Here is a 22,291-nt window from a genome sequence, read left to right on the forward strand (position 1 = left end):
TAGTTTTTGACTCTAGATGAACCAATATCGAACTCGTCCAAGATTTTATTAAGAGTTACATTCTGACCAAGTTTCAATAAAATTGTGACCTCTAAGAGTGTTAACTGTCAAATTGTTGACGCCGACGGAGGGACGATGACGGACACATGGTGATCACAAAATGCAAAGTGGAATTATGGAACCTGTGCGAAGCACGTCAGTTCATTACAATGGACAGGAGACAGGGATTCCCATTACTTGGTATTGAGATAACAGTTTACCAGGTACATACAAGAACTTGACCTCAAATTGCTAACTCCAAAAAGGTGCAAATTTTGTAAAAATGCAAAGTAGAGTTATGGAACCTGTGTGAAGCATGTCAGATCATTACAGGGTACAGGAGACGGTGATTCCCATTACTTGGTATTGAAATAACAGTTTACATGCAAAAACCTCAAATTGCTAACTCTTAAAAACAAGAGCGCCGCCATGCGGGGCAATATACGCCCGAAGGCTTACATCATAGGATTGGAGTAAAGTTTTATGAAATTGACTGTTGTAGCCCCAAAGGACTGGAACAACAAAAGGAAAACTTCAAAAAACAAATCTAAGTCCACAAAAAAAAAATAATCAAAGTCTACAAAAAAATCCTTATCAGGTATAGGTATGTAAAAATACACCTTAAAATTGGAGGTACCATCCATGTTGTACCACAGAAAAGTGGTCTCGGTTTTTTCCTACGGCCAATAATAAAAAAGTTTCAAAATAAGCTATTTATAGTAACATAAAAGGGAAGTAATTCCAAAAAAAAAAATTACTGTAAGTACAAAAAAGAGATCTGCCAAATAAAAACAAGACCACTGCAATGCAGAGCAATATACACAAAGCAAAGTCATATATGACCTTTGACCCTTAAGTGTGACCTTGACCTTGAAGCGAGTCATCCGGAACATGTGCTCTGCACATCGTTACAATGTGGCGAACATTTCTGCCAAGTTTCTTTGAAATCCTTCCAGCAGTTCAAGAGTTACATAGCGGACACGAAACAAACTGATATGACTTTTGACCCCTAAGTGTGACCTTGACCTTGAAGCAAGTCATCCGGAACATGCGCTCTGCACATCGTCTTGGTGTGGTGAACATTTGTGTCAAGTTTCTTTGAAATCCTTCAAGGGGTTCAAGAGTTACAGAGCGGACACGAAACAAACTGATATGACCTTTGACTCCTAAGTGTGACCTTGACCTTGAAGCAAGTCATCCGGAACATGCGCTCTGCACATCGTCTCGGTGTGGTGAACAATTGTGTAAAGTTTCCTTGAAATCCTTCAAGGGGTTCAAGAGTTACAGAGCGGACACGAAATTGCTAACGGACAGACGCACACCAGCGTCATAACATAATACGTCCCTTCGGGCATATAAAAAAGGCACTGGTCCAGTGATTTTTTGTTTTATATAAAAAAAATCCCTTTTTCACACAAATATACTTTTTATTTGTTGGTCAAATAAAAACTAGAGCTATCACTAAAGGTGATGAATGTACCCCCCTCATGCACTGACAAAGTACTTTGCAATTTGACACACAAAAGACTGCATAATTATGTGGACTGTGTGTATATAGACTGTATGTAAACAGTATAGTAACAAAAAACAAAGTCCCATAACTATGCAGAATATTTATCTAAAAGAATGTAACATGCACCATGCACAACTAGGGTTGGTACTGATCACTTGTGTGAAGTTTCATTAAATTGTGTGCAAGGGTTTGGTAGATTAGGCACGCACAAGATTGCATATGCAGACTGTATGTACATAGTATGTTAACAAGAAACAAAGTCCCATAATTCTGCAATTTTTGTCGCTGAAAGAACCTAACATGCCCCATGCACAACCACTGTTGTTACTGATCACTTGTGTGAAGTTTCATTAAATTGTGTCAAGGGGATGAGGAGAGATGGTGCGCACAAGATTGTGTCTATATATATAGTATAGTAACAAAAAAACAAAGTCCCATAACTCTGCCAATTTTTTTTCTGAAAGAACCTAACATGCCCCATGCACAACCACTGTTGTTACTGATCACTTGTGTGAAGTTTCATTAAATTGTGTCAAGGGGATGAGGAGAGATGGTGTGCACAAGATTGTGTCTATGTATATAGTATAGTAACAAAAAAAACAAAGTCCCATAACTCTGCAAATTTTTTTTCTAAAAGAACCTAACATGCCCCATGCACAACTACTGTTGGTACTGATCACTTGTGTGAAGTTTCATTAAATTGTGTCAAGGGGATGAGGAGAGATGGTGCGCACAAGATTGTGTCTATGTATATAGTATAGTAACAAAAAAACAAAGTCCCATAACTCTGCAAATTGTTTTTCTAAAAGAACCAAACATGCCCCATGCACAACTACTGTTGGTACTGAACACTTGTGTGAAGTTTCATTAAATTCTGTCAAGGGGATAAGGAGAGATGGTGCGCACAAGATTGTATCTACGGACAGAAGACCAGACGGACAGACAGACAGACAGACAGACAGACAACCTGAAACCAGTATACCCCCCTTACAACTTTGTTGTCGGGGGGTACAACAAGAAATGACGACAAAAAATCCGGTCACAGTATCAGTCAATGTATATGATACTGTGACTGGTTTTCTTGTCAGCAATTTTTTTTTTCATTTGACTAACATGTAAAATGTAGATCTTATATTTGTGTGAAAAAGGGATTATTTTATATGAAACAAAAAATCACTGGACCTGTGCCTGTGTTAAAAAGGTGCATATCTTTTAAAAATGGAAAGTAGAGTCAATAGAAACCTGTGCAAAGCATGTCAGATCATCATAGTTGACAAGTGTGTGAAGTTTCACTTCATTCCCATCAGTTGGTACCAAGATATTAGCTTTCATTTAAGCCAAATATTGCATTGTCAAACAAGGGGCATAATTTGTAAAAATGCAATGGAAAAGTTATTGAACTTGTGCAAAGGATATGAGAAATTTCAATCAACTCCCATTCTTGGGGTTATGAAATATAGCAGCTTACATACAAAACCTAACTCGATTAAAATTTGCAAAGTTGAACAGCAGAATAATTTTGTAAAAATGCAGAGTATAGTTATGGAAATTTAACATAATACATGTCAGATCATCACAGTTGGGAAGTGTGTGAAGTTTCAATCCATTCCAATTAGTAGGAACTGAGATACCAGCTTACAGGAGGCTTTGGACAATAGTACTAATTCTTTGAAAAATACAGTTAAAACAGGCATAATTCCATGCATATCAAAATAACGACTGGGACAAGCTCTGCAATGAGTGGTAACCAGGCTGGTAACATTGCCCGATCGGGCTTATGACACAAAAAGTAATATTTCTCAACAATTAATGGAGATATTTCTTTCAAACTTGGTCCATTTATTAAGCATTACATATAATGATTATCAAGATAGAAATAACTTTGTTGCCTTCAGTTTAGTTAGAATTACTTCCCTTTTTCAGATTTTTATGATGCATAATTTTTGAAGTCCAAAAATATTATGTTTTTTAATGCAATGTTTAAAACAGTAAAGGGTTCAATGGCTTTCTAGTGCTCCAAACTTGTGCGCCAATACCTTTATTCTATATATTTAGGGTAAATACTTTGTTTCTAGTGCAGATGTATGAGCAATTTTTTTAGGACTAACATTTCTCTATAATGTTGTAAGTGAAAGCAGAGTAAAATGCTTACATTCATGTACTAGCGCAATAATTTAGAGCATTAGAAAGCCATTTAACACTTTTTTGTTTTAAACTTAGCATTAGAACATTGTTTTTTTGGACTTCAAAGATTATGCGTCATAAAAATCTGAAAAGGGGAAATAATTCTACCAAAACAGAAGGCAACCAAGTTATTTTTATTCTAATTTGTATCATTTGTTATGCTTAATATTTTTCAAGAAATATTACTTTTTGTGTCATAAGCCCGATCGGTCAATGTTACCAGCCTGGTAACCATACCACACTGGGGTGGACAGGTCACGGGTTGGGACAATGTCTGGCACTACCTGATTCAGACTTAGCAAATGACAATGGATTATACCGGAAACTGGTTCCAAGTCTAGCAAACCAATAAGACTTCTTAGGTTGACAACAAAGGCGGGCATTTTGTCAGGAAGAGATGAGCAAATGAAATTTACCTGAAAAACCTCATCAAATTTACAAAGTAGAAACTCTAAACATTAAACACCGTTAAACTGAAGCTTTGCTTAATTGACCTAGCCATATTTCACTTATTTACCTTTCCTTTTCTTCGTTTTGTCTTCGACCTTGTACCTGCAATGGCTAAAAAATTGACACACCTTCGTCTTTTCTGCAGCTACTTGCTGAATGAACACGAGTTCACCAATAGAAAAGGTCACGTGATCAACACCTTGCGCTACACTGCATATATCTTATGAATTCACTAGACACCACCTGCTACGCAATGATAACACTTTAACCGTAACGCAGACCAGATATGACATGACAACTTAAGAAACTGAATAAAACAAATGACATCATGTTTCCATGTCATTTGTTTTATTCAGTTTCCTAAGTTTGTTTTAGATCGTTTTTGTCCCTAGTGAGGTGGTTTTGGTCTCGTTTGTTTTATTGAACACTTGATTTTCTCACTTATACCAGTTCAGGCCCAACTATTTGTTAAGACTTTAAGGTGAGTTATGTATGCCGCTAATACAAATTTCATCAGGTTAGGCCGTGGAATTATTTGGTAAACTTTTAAGACCTCAGAGAATAGTCTGCCTCTGAATGTTTGAATAAACATATATGGTCTTGGCTATGGTTTGCCTGTCGGTAACATCTAAAAAATAACAGTCTTAGTGTTGAATTAGAAAAAAAACGCATAGTAAAAATAACATCTACAGGCTGCACCCTGGATGCTGACCAGTGTTTGACCACGGGTCTTTTTGTTGCATCAATAACAAGAGCACCGCCTTGCGGGTGCTGACGCTCATCTGATTTTTTTGTATAATAGAAATATTGTCCTACCCATGATTTTCTAAGTCTAAAAATGTCCATCATTCTTGCAAAAAGAAGGATAGAATTATGTTTTTGATGTACAGCGTCCGCTTATGATGGTGAAAAACTGTTGCAAGTTTTAAAGCAATAGCTTTGATAGTTTAGTAGAAAAGCTGACTAAAACATAATACTCAACCAAGAAAACGGATTTTCTAAGTCCAAAAGGGGCAATAATTTTTGCAAAAAGCAGGATGGAGTTGTTTCTTGCTGTACAGGGTCAGCTTATGATGGTGAACAAGTGTTGCAAGTCTCAAAGCAATAGCTTTGATAGTTTAGGAGCAAAGCTGACCTAAACATAAAACTTAACAAGGCAACGCCGACACCGACGCCGACGCCGATCAAGTGATGACAATAACTCATCATTTTTTTTTCAAAAAGTCAGATGAGCTAAAAAGCAATCACTCTTCCTATGCAGTGTCAAGTTTAAATTTTATAGAGACACCTTAACTGACGTATTATATGTATCTTGTCCTCCGTCGTTGATGTCATGGATTTTGATTCTCTTGGCTCGCAGCGCAGCGCAGATCACATCCTTCAGTTCCAACAGCTGCAGCACACAGGAGGACCCATTTTTAAATGTCTGTAACTTATATTTTCTTTAAGAATATTGTCAGTGCTGAATAAAAATCAAAAAGAAAGTGGGTGTCATGTTCGATGCAAGAAAAATATTTTCAGTCTAACAAACTGCAAAATCAGCTAAAAATGAGACCCAATATGTAGTGTTGTTGTATGGTCTAAGTTTCCATGACAAATTCTGTCATGTAATTATTTCATTATAAAAATGCTACCTACAAGTTATTCGTAGATCCGTCAAGTGATTTATGTAGAACATTGCAAAGAAAATAAGGAAAAAATAGCTCTACAGAGAAAAACAAAAACAACAACAGAGGACTGTCACTACTTGAATCCGCCATTATTTTTTTCGCGCCAAGGCATGGCATTTCATTTTTGACATTCTATATTTCCATTATCGGCATTTACTTTATTGTTGTGCGCACCCAATCGTCAGACTTCTATCGCAGTTTTTTTTTTTTAAATGAGGGTCTTTACAGTTGCAGATTATTTTCATAGATCAAAGTACCTTGAACTATGATATAAAGTGTATCTTCTTCCCAGAAAGTACTAGAAGATTGTCAATATATACAAGTTAGCGTGAAAAAAAAAAACGAATAGATAAACAAACACATTGTATTTACGTGCCAGTTAACAGTCAAAATTGTTTGCTCAGGAACAGATTGAATATAATATGATACAGGGAAAATACGATGTCTGTTGAACTTTGCATAAAAGAGCTTGCGAAACTATATTGGTAAGTCAAGGAAAATGAACTCCTGATTAAAGCATAAATGAGCCGCATCATGAGAAAACCAACATACTTCATTTGCGACCAGCACGGATCCAGATGCTGTTCGCTTTCAATTAGAGAAACCGTCAGCGACCATGCTGGTCGCAGATCTCTCATTGTGCGGCTCAAATGTTCTAAATCTTACTTAAATGCAAAAATAGTGCAAGAAGAAGCAGGGTAATGCAGATGTTCGTAGAGTGTAGACACGCGGATCAAACATAATTCGCGGAACAGATACATGTAGGTGAATACGACATTTTGCACGCAATTTACGGGTGTTGGAAGAATGTATACATTGCAACAATAGCCATTAATCCTTTATTACAATGCACCCAATGAATATGTCAAAGTAAGGTGGCATAACCGGTTATTGTTACACACCTTACACATAATTTAACATACACACCTACTTAGGCAACAATTACTGAATCAATGTATTTGTTTATGAAAATAAATTAAGAACGATGTGAAATCGAAACATGTGGTCATAAAAATCTTTTACATTTTAAAGGGCATGCGCGGATATAGACGTGGGGGGGGGGGGGGGGGGGGGGGGGGGGGGGGGGTCCTAAAAATAGGAAAGAGAGAGAAGAAGGGAAAGAAAATGATGTTTTTTTTCAAAAGGCATCATTAGGACCGCATTCAAAGTGTATGTGGCTGCTGCTTCATACAATCTCAAAGACACAAAGAATTTTACCTTAAAGGAAACCTAATTTTATCATTTTTTCCAAATTTAACAGGTGAGCTCATAAAAATGGGAACATAAGGGGTATATTTAATGTAGAATTGCAGTGGGAAAAAAAGTGTTCTTAATGCTCCTAAAATGCTCCAGAATGCAGGAAATGAAGCGCTGACCCCCCTTCCTGGTCAGCTTCTTTTCTATTGTAGCCTGTTAAAAAAAATATTATTGACAACCATGTACTGTAAGCGGCTAACAAATAATCGATTTGTTAAGACAGGTCGGCGCGGACGGGTGCGGCGGTGACATGTTTGTCATAGTATGGGTCGATCGATCGGACCCCCTCTGAGAAAACTGGCTGGATCCGCGCATGAAGGGTCACAAAATACAGATGTTGAACACAATTTTCGATTACACGGGTTGAAAATATTTCCTTGTCAATCATACCTTCATAGGTATGGCAAGACGATGGACAATGTATAATTTCACACTATGGAACGCCGCAGTTGTCTTAGGTCGGTACATTCTAAGTAATCTTGTTTGTTCGTAAGTAAGCTTATTTATAGTCGCCACCGATAACCCGTATGGGCGATTCCTCCAGAAGACGTGGGAGGATAGTGAAAGATACAGAAGACGCTCCAATTCCAGAAGCTTCCCTGGTTCTTTAGCGTGTCAGATGTAAAGCACACGTGACTCTTATCCCAATCACTGGCTAGAAATTTGTAGTTGGAGGAGTGGAGCTTGAACTCTAGACCCCAGGTTTCGTAGTCAGACAGTGTTACCATTTGCCACTGCGTCCGCTCTGCAAGTAATCTTGTCCATATAGTGCATTGTTATGTAATCAAGCTATGTTAAACCACAGTCGCAAATGGCGGACTGCCGAACCCGGGACCTCGGTACCGATGCTTTATTAATTGAGTTACCCGGCCGCCTACACATTTTCTCCCACTTTTAATATTCAAGTTATATACCGTGACATATTCCCCCACAATTTTGAAATTCGTCCTCGAATTTCAGCGAGTACATGATATATTATACAATTATCGACTTTTTCATAGGTTGATATCAGGATTTATCAACCCGAAAAGAGTTATATTCACCGAGCCGAAGGCGAGGTAACTATAACTTTTTGAGGGTTGATAAATCTTGATATCAACCTATGAAAAAGTCAATAATTGTTTTATTACATGAATAAATGTAAAGTTAGTCTTGTTATTACAACTGTAACTTTAATAAAGAAATAAGGAATAAATTTAGACCAAATCAGGTTGATATTGGTTTTCCAAGCACCTGCTTCGATCTATTTTTATTTTCGTACTATTTATAACCCAAGATAAGTTGATATGATATGTACTCATTACTTTTCAAACCGTTTTCAGCCAATCAGAGAAACAATAGAATACAGTCATGTAATAAAAGCAATTATTGGCGTCGGAGACTAACCAGTGTAGGCTAATGCCGTCACATTCCCACGTTGGGTGCGAAATATTACACGGTGAGAAAAATGTGCAGCCAGACCGGGACTGCTCCGATGCTCTACCGAATGAGCTACACGGCCGCCTACATATTTTCTCCCCGTTTTGATATTCAAGTCCTATACCGTGACACCTGGGAAGAGTTTAGGGAAGAACTCTATGAATGATATAATTCAACTGCGACCGGATAGTTGCTTATGACCAGAACATCGTTTGACTACCGGAAGGGACCCGGATGGCTCTTGGGCGGTGACAGTATAGATTCTGTTCCGAACCCTCCGGCGACCGTACTGGCACCGCCCAGGCATATGCAGAACTCTAACAGGGAACGTCCCCCGGTAGAAAAGTCCCGGTTGGTGAAGGCCTAACAGAATATGTCTGTCAGGGTGATTGGAGGCGTTGATTTTTGCAACGCGGAGGAAATGCTTTCCGCCAATGTCGGGACAAAACACTTCTTTGCCTTTACTCGGGTATCAAGTACGTGTGGAAAAACTATTCTTAGTTTGATCATTTGGAAATAGCTCACAGATTTTGTAAATAAGACACGTCCAATCATTAAAGTAACACAAACACAGACTTTACATTGTGTGCGTTAAACATGGGATCCATTGAAAATATCGTTGAGTTAAAGAAGCTACAATTTTTGGACCAGCTGTGTCGACTCTCACCGACCTGCGTAGCGAAGAAGGTGTTTGTCAGTAATTAATGTCCTTTATGAACCATGATGAACAGTATACTGGATTTATTCCGGATGTTTATAGGATTCTCCAAAAGTATATGTCCTACATGACTATATCGCGAGCGGACTATTTCCTGGACAGTATTCTTAGAAAATGACTAGCGTTTATCTTAAAAACAAACACCCTAACAAGTAACGGTAGATAAACCATGTTTTCTTTGGAAAAACGCAAACACTTTCGGAGTTGTCTCCCTTGTATTGTACGGTGTTTCAGATACGTAATTTATACATGAAAGCGAAATTGACCATGCACGTTAGTTTTGTAAATGCAATGAAAATTTCTGATATCTATGGTTTATGATATTATGGGTTTAGTCGACTTTATTCAATTTCAGTTAAAGAACAATCATCTACTGTGGGGCTTCCAGCTATTGAGACAAATGATGAAGCAATATTCGCTCTTGTAGCCATACCCTTGCTAAGATGTATCTGTAACATGATTGATTGATATTTACTTAGATGTTTATACGTGGAATGTCGCACATACCGCTTAGCCTTGTTGTCGTTAAATGTCTGTTCTGACTTTGATTATTAACATGTTTAATTATTTGTATTGTTTTGTTTTATTTCTTTAATTCAACACTTAAGAGCTTGTGCGTGTCCTATTCCCTTTGAAAGATTTCTTGGAATCGAAATATTACAAAAGAACATTGGCAGCTGCCGTGAATAATTCAATACTTTTCTACTGTTATTTTCGAGTATGGCTGTTTGAAAGTCAATTTTCTAAACTAAATTGTAACAAAAAGGTTAAAATGATGGTGAAACTAAGGTTTAGACACAGTATGAATTTCTGTAGTGTCCGTAGATGTTATAACAGTGATTCTTTAAGACAAGTTAATGATATTTAAAATGTTTAAAATGTTAAGCATTTGTTTGTGGCTACAAGATTGTGCTTTTTATGCAAAATCTTTATACATTTTATGCCAGGATAGAGGTTAGATATACATTTTCTACTTAAGAAACACCATGAGAAAAAAAAATTTGACTCAGGTTTTGGAAATATGTAGCCATAAAAAAAGAAACATTCACATCAGTTGTATTTTTATGATTGTGTAAACCTTACTTTAGTTAGTCATTACAGAACTTTCTCTGTATATTACAACAGCATTGTTGGAATCATCATCAAATCATGTAACATGTTTTGTAGTGTCCGTAGACATTTTAAAACGTCTTAATGAACCAATTTATTTTCAAAACTCATAAACTTTTAGTCCTGAGCATCTGTTAGTGAACTGAAGTAGTTTTCCTATCATTGTCAGCTGTTCTGTTAAAATAAAAGAATTTGAAAAGTTTAATAAACAATTTGTGTTATTATAATCATACTTCTTATGCAAATATTAACACAATGATGTCTTCTATCGAGTGGTTTTCGAGTGAAACTTACTAAATTGTAGTTGTTTAAGCAAGTTACAGTCAAAATGAATCTTTACTTCAGTGTTTTCCATAAATTACACATTGTTATGCCTAGTGTTTGTAGTGTCCGTGACTCTGCTACCCTCATATAATTGCTGCCGTGTAAATTTTATAGCAGACAGCCCTAGTCAAAAAGGTTTTGGTGTTTGGTCCCTGGTATATTAGACCATGACATGGACTGAAAAAATGAGGATTTGAAAAACTTCATTTTTTTTGGCAAAATTGCAACATAAATTCCCTATCTGATCTTGTTTTAGCCGATTAACAAATATTTGCAGAACAATAGTATTAACTTGCAATCATTCTTATGAGGACCAATCAAATATTTCATCAAGGATTTTATATAGCAGGTCCTTGTTTTATGATGTCTGAGAAAGTTACCAAAATTACTTCTTAATTATAATTTTAATATTTGCATACAAAGTCCAGTGAATAAATTATAACTCAATGGTTTTCGTATTATTGGCATAGTAAGCAAATCAAATGCTTCATCTTTATTAAAATATCTACATATTAATTCTTATGACTGAATTATAAAAAAAGTTATAAGTTTTCAATGGTTGCAACATAAAGGTCGTGTTATCATTACAATATCACAATTTACATACAAATATGGATAATGCACTATTAAAAAGTGACATGGGAAATGAATTGCCAGCATTGGAAAGGAATTGGCATATTGAAATACCAATTACAATAATGTGTGAAATGGCGGATATCCCCTTCCATATATGCCCCTGTTGGCATCCATGTCGATACAAAGCAACCTAAGTCCAAAACGAGGTCAAGTTCAAGGTCAAGGTCAAACTGAGGTCAGGTGATGTTTGAAGATGAGGAATGGTCACAGGTTACATCTGCATTAGAATCAAGTCATTCTAGTTAGGGGTATTGACGCTAGACGAAATGGTCCCATTTGGTTAACCTCATACGAACGGACGGACGGACAGGACAATCACTATATGCCTCCCACATCAGTAGATGCTGGGGGCATAAAATTTGGTCCCAGTGGGGCTTGAACCTACGCCCCCCCCCCCCCCCTCCCTGAAAATTGCAGTCAAAGTAGGTTTAAGGTAGGAATTGAATACTCTTCAAAAAGGAGGTACTCTATTACGGGCCCAATACCTTAAATATCATTAAATTAGCTGGCTTGAACAGATTTCTGAAACTTAAGATATATAAAACACAAGTAAACAGTATTTATTATAATAGCAAGCTTTATTATTATTTAAATAGAATGTTTTATCTGTTTATAACATAAATATTCTGCATTATTATATACATGTATTTTACAAAAACGAAGACATAATATATTGCTATTAAAACATGCATTAATCAGTCAACAATATAACATTCTATAAACATGTAATACGGTACATCATGTCAGAGACCTGTATCTTGTGTTTGCCCAAATATAAACATGTTATACACAATCTCCATTCATTCAAAATACAATGTGTAATCATTGCTGAGCTCAAAGTTTTTGTGGGATTTGTGGGTTTGTTAATTCCTGGAAATCGTGACAAAACCACAGAAACATTATGCCAACTCGATGAACCTTTAACCTGCTGGCGGCAAGTGATTCTGCCTTTGTGACCAGTGCAGACCAAGATCAGCCTGCTGGCGGCAAGTGATTCTGCCTTTGCGACCAGTGCAGACCAAGGTCAGCCTGCTGGCGGCAAGTGATTCTGCCTTTGCGACCAGTGCAGACCAAGATCAGCCTGCTGGCGGCAAGTGATTCTGCCTTTGCGACCAGTGCAGACCAAGATGTCTGTGTCTGTGCAGGCTGATCATGGTCTGCACTGTTCGCTATTCAGTTAGTAATTTTTCAGTGAGCACCCCTTCGAAAAATAACTGGTACCGCCCAAACTGAATGATGGAACAGTCAATTTTAGAAATGATTTTACTACAGTAAAAAAGTACTGAAATATTACATACAGACTTGCCTTTACTTCTGTACTACTCAAGTATAGAAATGTATATGAAATGATTCAATATCTTTATATGTAAATTACTATTAAATTTTACAAAAGAGTTGACAAAAATGTCTGGGCACAATTATTACAGATCATACTACCTGTATATGATTTTTCCGGACACAGTGAAATATATCTGGTAATTTCAAATATCTTTCATTTTTATCAGTTCACTTAGAAGTCAAGTACTGATATAACTCAAGAACTCCCAGAACATCTTAATACACAGATATAAGATGAGGATGCAACACATTTACAACCTACAAGACAAACTCGGAGAATCAATCAAACATGTGAAATATAAAATATCAGCTGTCTCATTTTACTGTTTGATTATTATAAATTCTTGGAAACAGAATTTGTTCTTGTTAAATGGAAAAAAAAAACTGCAAAAAAGTAAAATGCAACCTTCTTTTTCAAAATTTTATGTTACTAACTTTAAATCTATGACATTTCAGTCTATCTTAACAATAGAACGTTTCATTTCCTTGAAAGGATTTATGCATTTGTTAACCTGTAATGTAGATCAAAGTGACTGAACAATTTATAAGCAAGCAAGCAAGCAAGCAAGAAGCTATACAAGCCTCTATATCAAACTGTCACCTTCGAGGTAAGAGCTTTATGTTTTCTTTACTCAAAACACATTGCACATTGCCTCAGTGATCACTTCATATCATATAATAAATGAACAAACATATTTCAAACATATCATAAAACTACCATATACATACATGTATAAACTGAAAGTTATACAAAACACACCATTCATCATGGGACATAGGAATAAAAAAACACTGTATACATACACGTATAAACTGAAAGATATACAAAACACGTCATTCAACATGGGACACACAAATAAAAAAACAGAGACAGCAATGTCAAATGGGAGGCGAAAGTTAGGGGCTGGGTGGGTGATATATCACAATACACTTTATAGAGCCTTTTTAACATATAGAATACATATCTTTATACAGCTACTCTGTATCCATGGTTACAAGTGTATATAATAATATAGTGTAGTCATTTCACCTTTTATAAAGTACAATATATTCAGCATACTATTTAGTGCCAGCTAAATAAAGTAGCCATATGTTATTCACTGAGAACCATGTTGTCCTTGAGAGTCTTGTTTCCAAGCAATCTGCTTACTTAAGACGTCTTTTTAGTCAAGTACAAATAAAATAAAATCAGGGTATTATTGACAGAAGAAAGTCAAATGATAAAGTTCACTTTAGTTTTGTCTATTTTGCTGAAACTTTGCAGAACCTGAACTTGTAAGTATCAGTAATATGCAAAGTTTCATGTAATCTGTGCTGTTTTACTAAAATATGATAACAAGGTATATTTGACTGAAATTTAAAATGTAACTTGGAGACTGGATTTAACGAATGCAGGTCCAGATATCTGGAGTATTCATTGGTAAACATCTTGCCTAATAACTGTATGAATATGTACAGAAAAATCTTTTTGCTGACTTAATATTGCTTAATATATATTCCACAAGAACTGGTATACTTTTTGTAAAGGGTCTCTCAAAAGAATGCCACTAAAAATGCAAGCTGCAGTAACAAAAACATTTTACATATATGCAACATATTAAAGCACTGAAGCAATTTTAAGCTGACTTAAATACAAGAAGTTTACAAATCATATTTGATGACAAATAATTTGTGTATATAAAAACAATATGTATAATATATTTACTTTCTCTGTCACATATACTTCATTGCACTAAAGTCTACAACTTGATGAATTTTATACATAAAATGTAACAACCATAAATGTCATGCTGGAATGTCGAGAACAACAACAACAAGTCAATGTTTTGCAAAATATGATGCATGTAGTACACTAGTTCAGATGTAGTACACTAGTTTTGGTGTTGTAGACTGGATCCGGTGCAGTACACTAGTTCTCATGTAGTACACTAGATCAGTATAGCACATAGATCAGGTGTAGTACACTTGTTCTCATGTAGTACACTAGATCAGTATAGTACACAGATCAGGTGTAGTACACTCGTTCTCATGTAGTGCACTAGATCAGTATAGTACACAGATCAGGTGTAGTACACTAGTTCAGGTGTAGTACACTAGTTCTCATGTAGTGCACTAGATCAGTATAGAACACAGATCAGGTGCAGTACACTAGTTCTCATGTAGTACACTAGATCAGTATAGTACACAGATCAGGTGTAGTACCCTAGTTCTCATGTAGTACACTAGATCAGTATAGTACATAGATCAGGTGTAGTACAATGTTCTAATGTAGTACACTAGTTCAGGTGTAGTACACTAGTTCTCATGTAGTACACTAGTCTACTAAAACCAATGTTATACAGGTTCAATATTTAAGAAAAAAAACAGTCAACATGATGTATTTTTTTCTTAACATCAGAAAAATTCAACTGTTATTGAGTTAACAACTAGCTTATTTCTTTCAATGTGCTCCTTAATAGGGAAAACTAGTGTAACCATGTGCCAGTTCAGACAACGAACTATTTGCTATTTGTTAATCAAACAGTAATGAGAATATCTTCTTTCAATTACTTAAATATTGATTCAAATCAACCTCTGTTCTGCAGATGCAAATACATAAATAATGTAGAAGTCTACTTGAATAATAATGCAGAAAAGACACATGAAAAAAAAAATCAACATGATTTATTATTGCTTTAAATGTTAATGTGGTTAATAATGTGAAGATATATTCGGATGTGTAAACATTCATCATCAACTTTGTAACAAATTATACAACAATTCACTAACCTTGCAATTATCTATACAGTAGTTGCATTGTAACATTTTTTACCTAAAAGAATATATATTCAATAAATGAACATTATGGGAAAGCGGTCGTCTATAACATACATGCATGAATGAATATAATGTTAACATTTCCTTACTACAGTAACACTGTTATTGCTATATGAATATATCCAATGCTATTTTGATATGTAATATTGTCTAATCAACGTTAAAGGTATTTCTCTAAATGTTCTCTTTTTTTTTTCCACATGCCTCATGTACATATAAATTGTCTTTTGTGGCACTTGGATCATGCAACAATTTGGATAGTTCCGGGTAATGTAGAAAAACAAGTCTGGCATTTAAAACACAGTCTGGTATCTATTTCTGCTATGGAATTTATTATCACACTTTGCTGAACTTTAAACCAGCTGAAAAAAGACAAACAAATCATTAAATAACAATATATAGCTTTATTTCAAAATCTTAAATAAAAGTCATCATTACCTGTAAAGGCCTTGGCCTGCTTTTAAAATTCAAGGAAATATATATATTCGTGTAATTTTTAGTCTACAGAAAATATACTGTAAAAACTATTTACTTATTTCGAAAAACAAATTTGGATATAAATTTTTATTTAGCTATTACTATTTTATTAAATATTTTTGATTATAATATCTTTGGTTATGTAAGATTAGTTAATGTAATATTATAACACTGCTAGCAATATACAGCACCCAAACACCAATAAATTATATTATGATAAATATATATTCTCAATACTAAAATATCATCCAAATCAAACAGAACTTTACAGATGAAAATAAAACTCAATCCATGCCATCAGTTTCTAATGCAAGGTAAACCAAACTTAAATCCAACACACTAGGTCATACAAACTTAGCAGGATAGAAACTTTCTCCAGTCTTGTGTTCAGCTCTTGACAAGCCTCTACACTTTCCAGGTAATGTCAGAACAATATACAGAAATTTCAGAACAATGTATGGAAAGTTCAGAACAATGTACAGAAAGTTCAGAACAATGTATGGAAAGTTCAGAACAATGTACTGAAGTTTCAGAACAATGTAAGGAATTTTCAGAACAATGTACGGACAGTTCAGAACAATGTACAGAAATTTCAGAACAATGTATGTAAACTTCCAGACAATAGATAGTTCAGAACAATGTATGGAAAGTTCAGAACAATGTACTGAAATGTCAGAACAATGTACGGAATTTTCAGAACAATGTATGGAAAGTTCAGAACGAAGTACCAAAAGTTCCAGACAATGTGGAGTAAGTTCAGAAAAAGTGTACAAAAACCACAGAATGTAATAGCCTATATAGCCTAATAATTATACATATCACAGGAAATTATTAAATTTTACTTATTTCTATAATGAACTTGTCCATCTTGGACAGTACCATTAACTGTCAAAAGGGTGTACTTACCAAAAAGATACTGACTAATGGCGATGAATGCAGACCTTGATCAGACTGCATTGATGTGTGCAGGCTGATCACGACCTACACTGTTCGTAAAGGCAGAATCATAAAAACATGTATGGTGTACCTTTTATGCTGGTGTTATTAAATTTGCAGACATTTTCACTGAGGAAAAGAATGGTAAATCAATTGTTTGACCTGTGACAGTTCTGTATTAACCTTTGTACTAATTACTTCGAAAACTTTGAACTTATGCTTGGAAATGGGCAGACAACTCTTACTACTTTTAAACCTCTTACTAAGGCACAATATGGCAAATCACTTGTCAGAAATGCCGGATACGGTTAAATAGCATAGTAAAAATTTGTTGGTAAGATCTTTCAAAAATATTCAAGTAAAGCGACTTCCTGAAAAATAACAAAGAATCACAAAAAAAGTTAGGTAAACTTAGTAAAAAGCTCAATTCAAACTTTCTGGTGTTTATCATTTAGAAATTCTCAATAATGGGATTTTGTAATTAAAGCTGGGTCCAAAACTGAGTTTGGAAACCAGTTTGGAATTCCAGCATCTGATTGGTCGATTCTATCTCAATCCAGCATCTGACTGGCTGATTCTATCTATCTTAATTTGAAATTGACCAATGGCAAAGTTCCATTAGAAGACTAGTTTCAAGACTCAAGTTTTACAATCTAGGACCATGGTTCCAATGATACAAACTTGAATTTAGAGACCATTGTAATAATTAAACCTTTGCCATTAGTCAATTTCAAAAATAATTTATTATTTATGATGTTGTCTAAACTCCTATTTCAATACAACCTTTGATCCTGGGTTCTAAAGCATATTTCAAACATGAGCTGGTTTTGCATCTTGTTACTGCCACACAGCATACACCATGCAAACCTTCAAACAATCATTCTTTCATGTATATAGATATATTATCAGACATTTTATATATAAAATTTTAATTAGTAATAGTGCCCATGCAAAAATGATTCAGTAAAGATTGATCTAAACTGAAAAAAAATCTATCATTTATATATGGATTTATAAATATATGTTTTGAAAAATGCTAAAAACTACCTTCTACACCATAATTTATGCTACTTTTATAATAAAACCATCTCCGCATTATATCATTTTTGGAGTATGAATTAAAATAATTTTACTGAAAATTTGAAAACCATGCTAATCAAACCATTCTATATTTCTGACTGGTTACCTATACATTGGAAACAAGTGGCATGGCTTGAATTATCTCCCTTGTCAGAATACTCCCCAGTATTCTATAACACTACCTTCATCATTACTGTAACAATTTCTACAATGTAACTTGTTGACTCGTACTCTAACGTCCGTGCCCTCGGACCCGTTACCTAGCGGCATACGGCATACACAGCAACGGAAACACTGTACATGATAGTACAAACTGAGGGACTCAATCACCATAGCCGCACCGAAGCCTGTCAAACAGAATCATAGCTTTGTTAGCAATAACTCATGCTATATTCAATAATAACTGTGACCTTGCTACGTAAAAGGTAAATTTCGAGCTATCGTAAAGTCCTTTAAATCTAAAAATATCCATCACAAAGGTAATCATCCTTGTTAGAACTTATGTGTTTCTTTTATTAATTTAGTTGTCAGAGTTTTACAGCCAATTATGGGCATAAACATAAATTTATGCAAAAACTCGAACAAGACTTTCAAGTGATGGCTCGAAAAGGTACCAGATACATAACACAGTCTAGCATAATATAGTATGCCTCTATGGTAATTTCCCAAAGCCTGTCAATAAATGAAAAGCGAAGTTAGCTCAACTATATATACAAAGCTAGCAGCCTTCATAATGCAATAAAGCTGGTAGCTGACATGTTAAATATTAATGAGTTTATCTGTTTCACAACTCTTACAGTAGCTGAAACAGATGTCACTCCTGTATGAGGTATTGTTCTTGAAACGCAACAATACTGCTGCAAGTTTACCTAGCTCTTTGGATATATAGGTACAAACAATTTCAGGACAGTTTTGTAGAATCCAGAACTTATATATACATATTCTTATATTTACTTAACAGAACATTCAATAATTCTGTACAATCACTTTTAACCCTTACCCTGCTAAATTTCTATAATAATGAACTGTCTATCTTTCAATTTGGACAGTACCATTTACTGTTAAAAGGTGTGCATACCAAAAAATACTGACTGAATGGCAAACAGTGCAGATCATAATCAAACTGCACAGATGTGCAGGCTGATCATGATCTACACCAGTGGTCACAAAGGCAGAATCAGTCTTGTTTAGCATGGTAAGGGTTAATTCCCCTCTAAAATATCATATTTTGGTTTTATATTATGCTTTGAAGACTGAACACTACATAACTATCCAGATTTTGTCATGTGTTATCAATAATATATAAATACCATTATATTTCAGTTATGGGTGTTTATAAACGCTACCTGTATGTATAAATATGTATTTACACAAGGTACATAACACGGAAACCAACGTAACACATCAACTACCTTCTAGAAAATCACACTGAAGATGATTTAAGTTTTCAACTGTGAAAATCAAAGTATAAAAGCTCGGAAATTATGACATTAGACATAAGTAACCAAGTGCAACCATAACAATATGAATCCATTTTAATTCATACAATATAATCTTTATCAGAATATCAAGCATATTTCTATAAACAGTACAACTTCGGAGAAATAAAAGTCAATAATGGTTCATTTAAAAGTTTGGCAAAATTGTAACAACAGCTATTGGTGAGCTAACATTGATTTATATGTAAAATAACAGGTTTCATTTCCGAAAACGTGTGAATGACTTCTGTATAACATGAATTATAGCAGGAGTTTATCATGCACTGCTGACAATTGTCACGCTTCAACTAGCACAAAGAAACCACCATAATATAATGTATTCAATTATTAATCATAAATCAACAGCATAAATTTTTAAACTGTTAAAAACATTTACATACAAATTCAAGCATTAACTGATTTTGTTCTTAAAGGCAGTACTTATCTTAAACTAATTCAAAACATGTCATGTCAACAAAGATCTGTATTGTAATAATAAACCTAATTCAGTAAATACGTACCTAGTTCCTCTCCACAGTGAGAACACTTCTGTTTACCACTGACAGCTATCACCGGACCAGAGTCATCGGTCAAAGATCTTGGCGGCTTTGTTGGCATGCTGTCTTGATTCCGAACATTTGCATTAAAACTAAAGTTTGGTGGTAAAGTTTGTGTTAATGATGGGTTACTGGCAAAAGTACTAGGTGAAGTCTTTGCACTGAATTGTGTAACTGTTTGTTCTGGACTGCGGTTATACTGGTTTAAACTAGATCCAGTAGCTGACAGCGGTCTAGATGTCGGTGAAAGACGTGAATCAGAATTATAGGAAGATGGGTATGAATATCTGTTACTTCTCGGTGGGGGTTCAATATCTCCCCTGAATCGACTAACTAGAGAACTTTGACTGGGTTTGGTTGGTCCTGCATGAGCAGTTACACTTTCTATATTTGCGTAATCTGACTTTTCTGCAAGTCTACGTTTCTCAGCCTCACGAACCAACCAGTGGTCAGATGGATTTGAATAGTCTCTTTGATGAATAAGATCTGATCTTTTACCTATCACAAATGGTTTTTCACTTTGCGTATTATTTTCAGCATCCCTATCCTTAATCCAAGCAGCTGAACTGTGGAATTTCGGTTTTGGCACAGCATTTAATGAATGCAACTCTCCTTTTGACGGAGCTTCCCGTGTGGCCGGAGATAAACTGTTATCGTGTGAATCACCAGAAACTGTTGTCTCCACTGATGGATCTGGACGAGTTAAAGGTGTCGCTTTGCGATTCATTGCTAACAAATCCTCTCGTGTCAGCCGAGCCTTTGTGGATGCTCGATCAGGCTTTGGAGCAGTTGGAGGTGGAGCCTTTTTTGACTGTGTTTCTCGATATTTTGGGTCGAGAGCAGGGGGCGGAGATCTAGGAGACTGTGATAATGATGATCCTGAACTTCCAGCTGAACTTCGCAAGTGACTATTGACCGGCTGATAGCGTGAGGAATAGCTCTCCTCCTGTCTCACTTTCTGTTCCAACATGGCCTTCTCTCTCTCCACTCTCTCTTGTTCACGTTGTAATTGTTCTCTTTCTCGTTCAATCAATTCCTGAAATATTTCAATATCCATTTTAAATCTGTTATATATGCTAAGTGATCAATCTAACAATATATAGAACAGCTTTTAAACTTGTTCAACCACTTCAGCATTACCATTATGTAAAGTAAACTAAAACCAATTCTTATCAGGTAAAATATCTACAATCAGACCTGGCCCCTTAACTGTTACTTGTGTCACATTCTATTGCACAATGTTTTGACATCATGCATGTTCTACAGCAAAAAATAAAACAACAGACACAAACTCTTCTTTCTGAACCCAAAAAGTAGTACACAGACATGCATCATGAACAATGTCCCCTACCTGCTGAAAAATGTTTATTAATGAATCATCCTTACATTGAAATAGTTACAGAAAGCTGTTAACAGTTAAAGGGATACACAGGTAAAATTGCTAATGAAAAATGTAAATCTTGAAATCATTCAGGAAACTATACTTCATACATTTTACTGACATGCTTTGTTAAAATAGTTACTTTTTCTTACTTTGGCACTGCTGGTGCACAGTTTTCATGTTTTACTAACATGGCCTAAAAATGCCTGTGAGAATTACTAGAAAAAGTAAGTTTCCACTATTCTTACCATGGACAGCATAATTAGTGTGATGTTCTGATTCTTGACTGGATGATTTCTCGCACGTTTTCACAATTTAACAATCATTTAGGCACTGTTACAGAAAGATTTAATTTGACTAAACAATCTCTTTTTTCTTGGATTTATCAATCAAAACAGAATAAAAACATCATAGATCTATTTCTTTTAAAAATACCTGAGTATTCCTTTAATACACTTCACATAAATGATTCAAAGCAATCAACAGGATAAGACCATGCTGCTGCATGTTGTTGTAAACTTGGGACAAGATTACCTGTTGCTCTCTCAGTTCTCTTTCTTTTTCTTCCTTCCATCTTTGTTGTTCCTGCTCAAACTTTCGTTTCTCCTCCTCTCGGATTTTCTCTCTCTCCTTAGCCAGTATCTCCTCAGGATTCAGTTCTGTAAAGGTTTCAGACATATTTTGATGTTAATCATACTGTACTGTAGAATAGATGTAGACCAATGACTTACAGAATTAACAAACATTAAAAAGCTGGCTTTATGATTATGGTTATTAAAACATTAAATATTCAGCTGAAACATCTAATTTCACAAACAATTAAAAATGTTCAATTAAAAATATTAATGCACAAAGATTAATAAAATTGGAATCTTCAATTGAAATATGATTAGAAGTTTGGATTAAC

At 35.1% G+C, this 22,291-nt stretch overlaps 1 protein-coding gene across 10 annotated transcripts in view; it reads right to left on the reverse strand.

Moving 5' to 3' along the window:
- Nucleotides 1–11,879: 11,879 nt before the first annotated feature.
- LOC123558240 (nucleolar protein dao-5-like) overlaps nt 11,880–22,291 on the reverse strand; it is a 181,175-nt gene continuing 170,763 nt past the window's right edge. For 4 of the 10 annotated variants that reach the window (XM_053543015.1, XM_053543017.1, XM_053543018.1 and 1 more), the window contains 4 exons: nt 21,919–22,043; nt 19,968–21,039; nt 18,075–18,315; nt 11,880–15,837 (listed from right to left, as the gene is read on the reverse strand). In XM_053543015.1, the coding sequence (XP_053398990.1) occupies nt 18,119–18,315; nt 19,968–21,039; nt 21,919–22,043 (1,394 nt within the window). In that variant the 3' untranslated portion in view covers nt 11,880–15,837; nt 18,075–18,118. Of the gene's footprint in view, nt 15,838–18,074; nt 18,316–19,278; nt 19,420–19,967; nt 21,040–21,918; nt 22,044–22,291 lie in introns of all 10 variants that reach the window. The other 6 variants (XM_053543016.1, XM_053543023.1, XR_008370927.1 and 3 more) reach the window with 5 other exon arrangements.

Source organism: Mercenaria mercenaria, chromosome 5 (assembly GCF_021730395.1).
Source record: "Mercenaria mercenaria strain notata chromosome 5, MADL_Memer_1, whole genome shotgun sequence".
Lineage (NCBI taxonomy): Eukaryota > Metazoa > Mollusca > Bivalvia > Venerida > Veneridae > Mercenaria > Mercenaria mercenaria.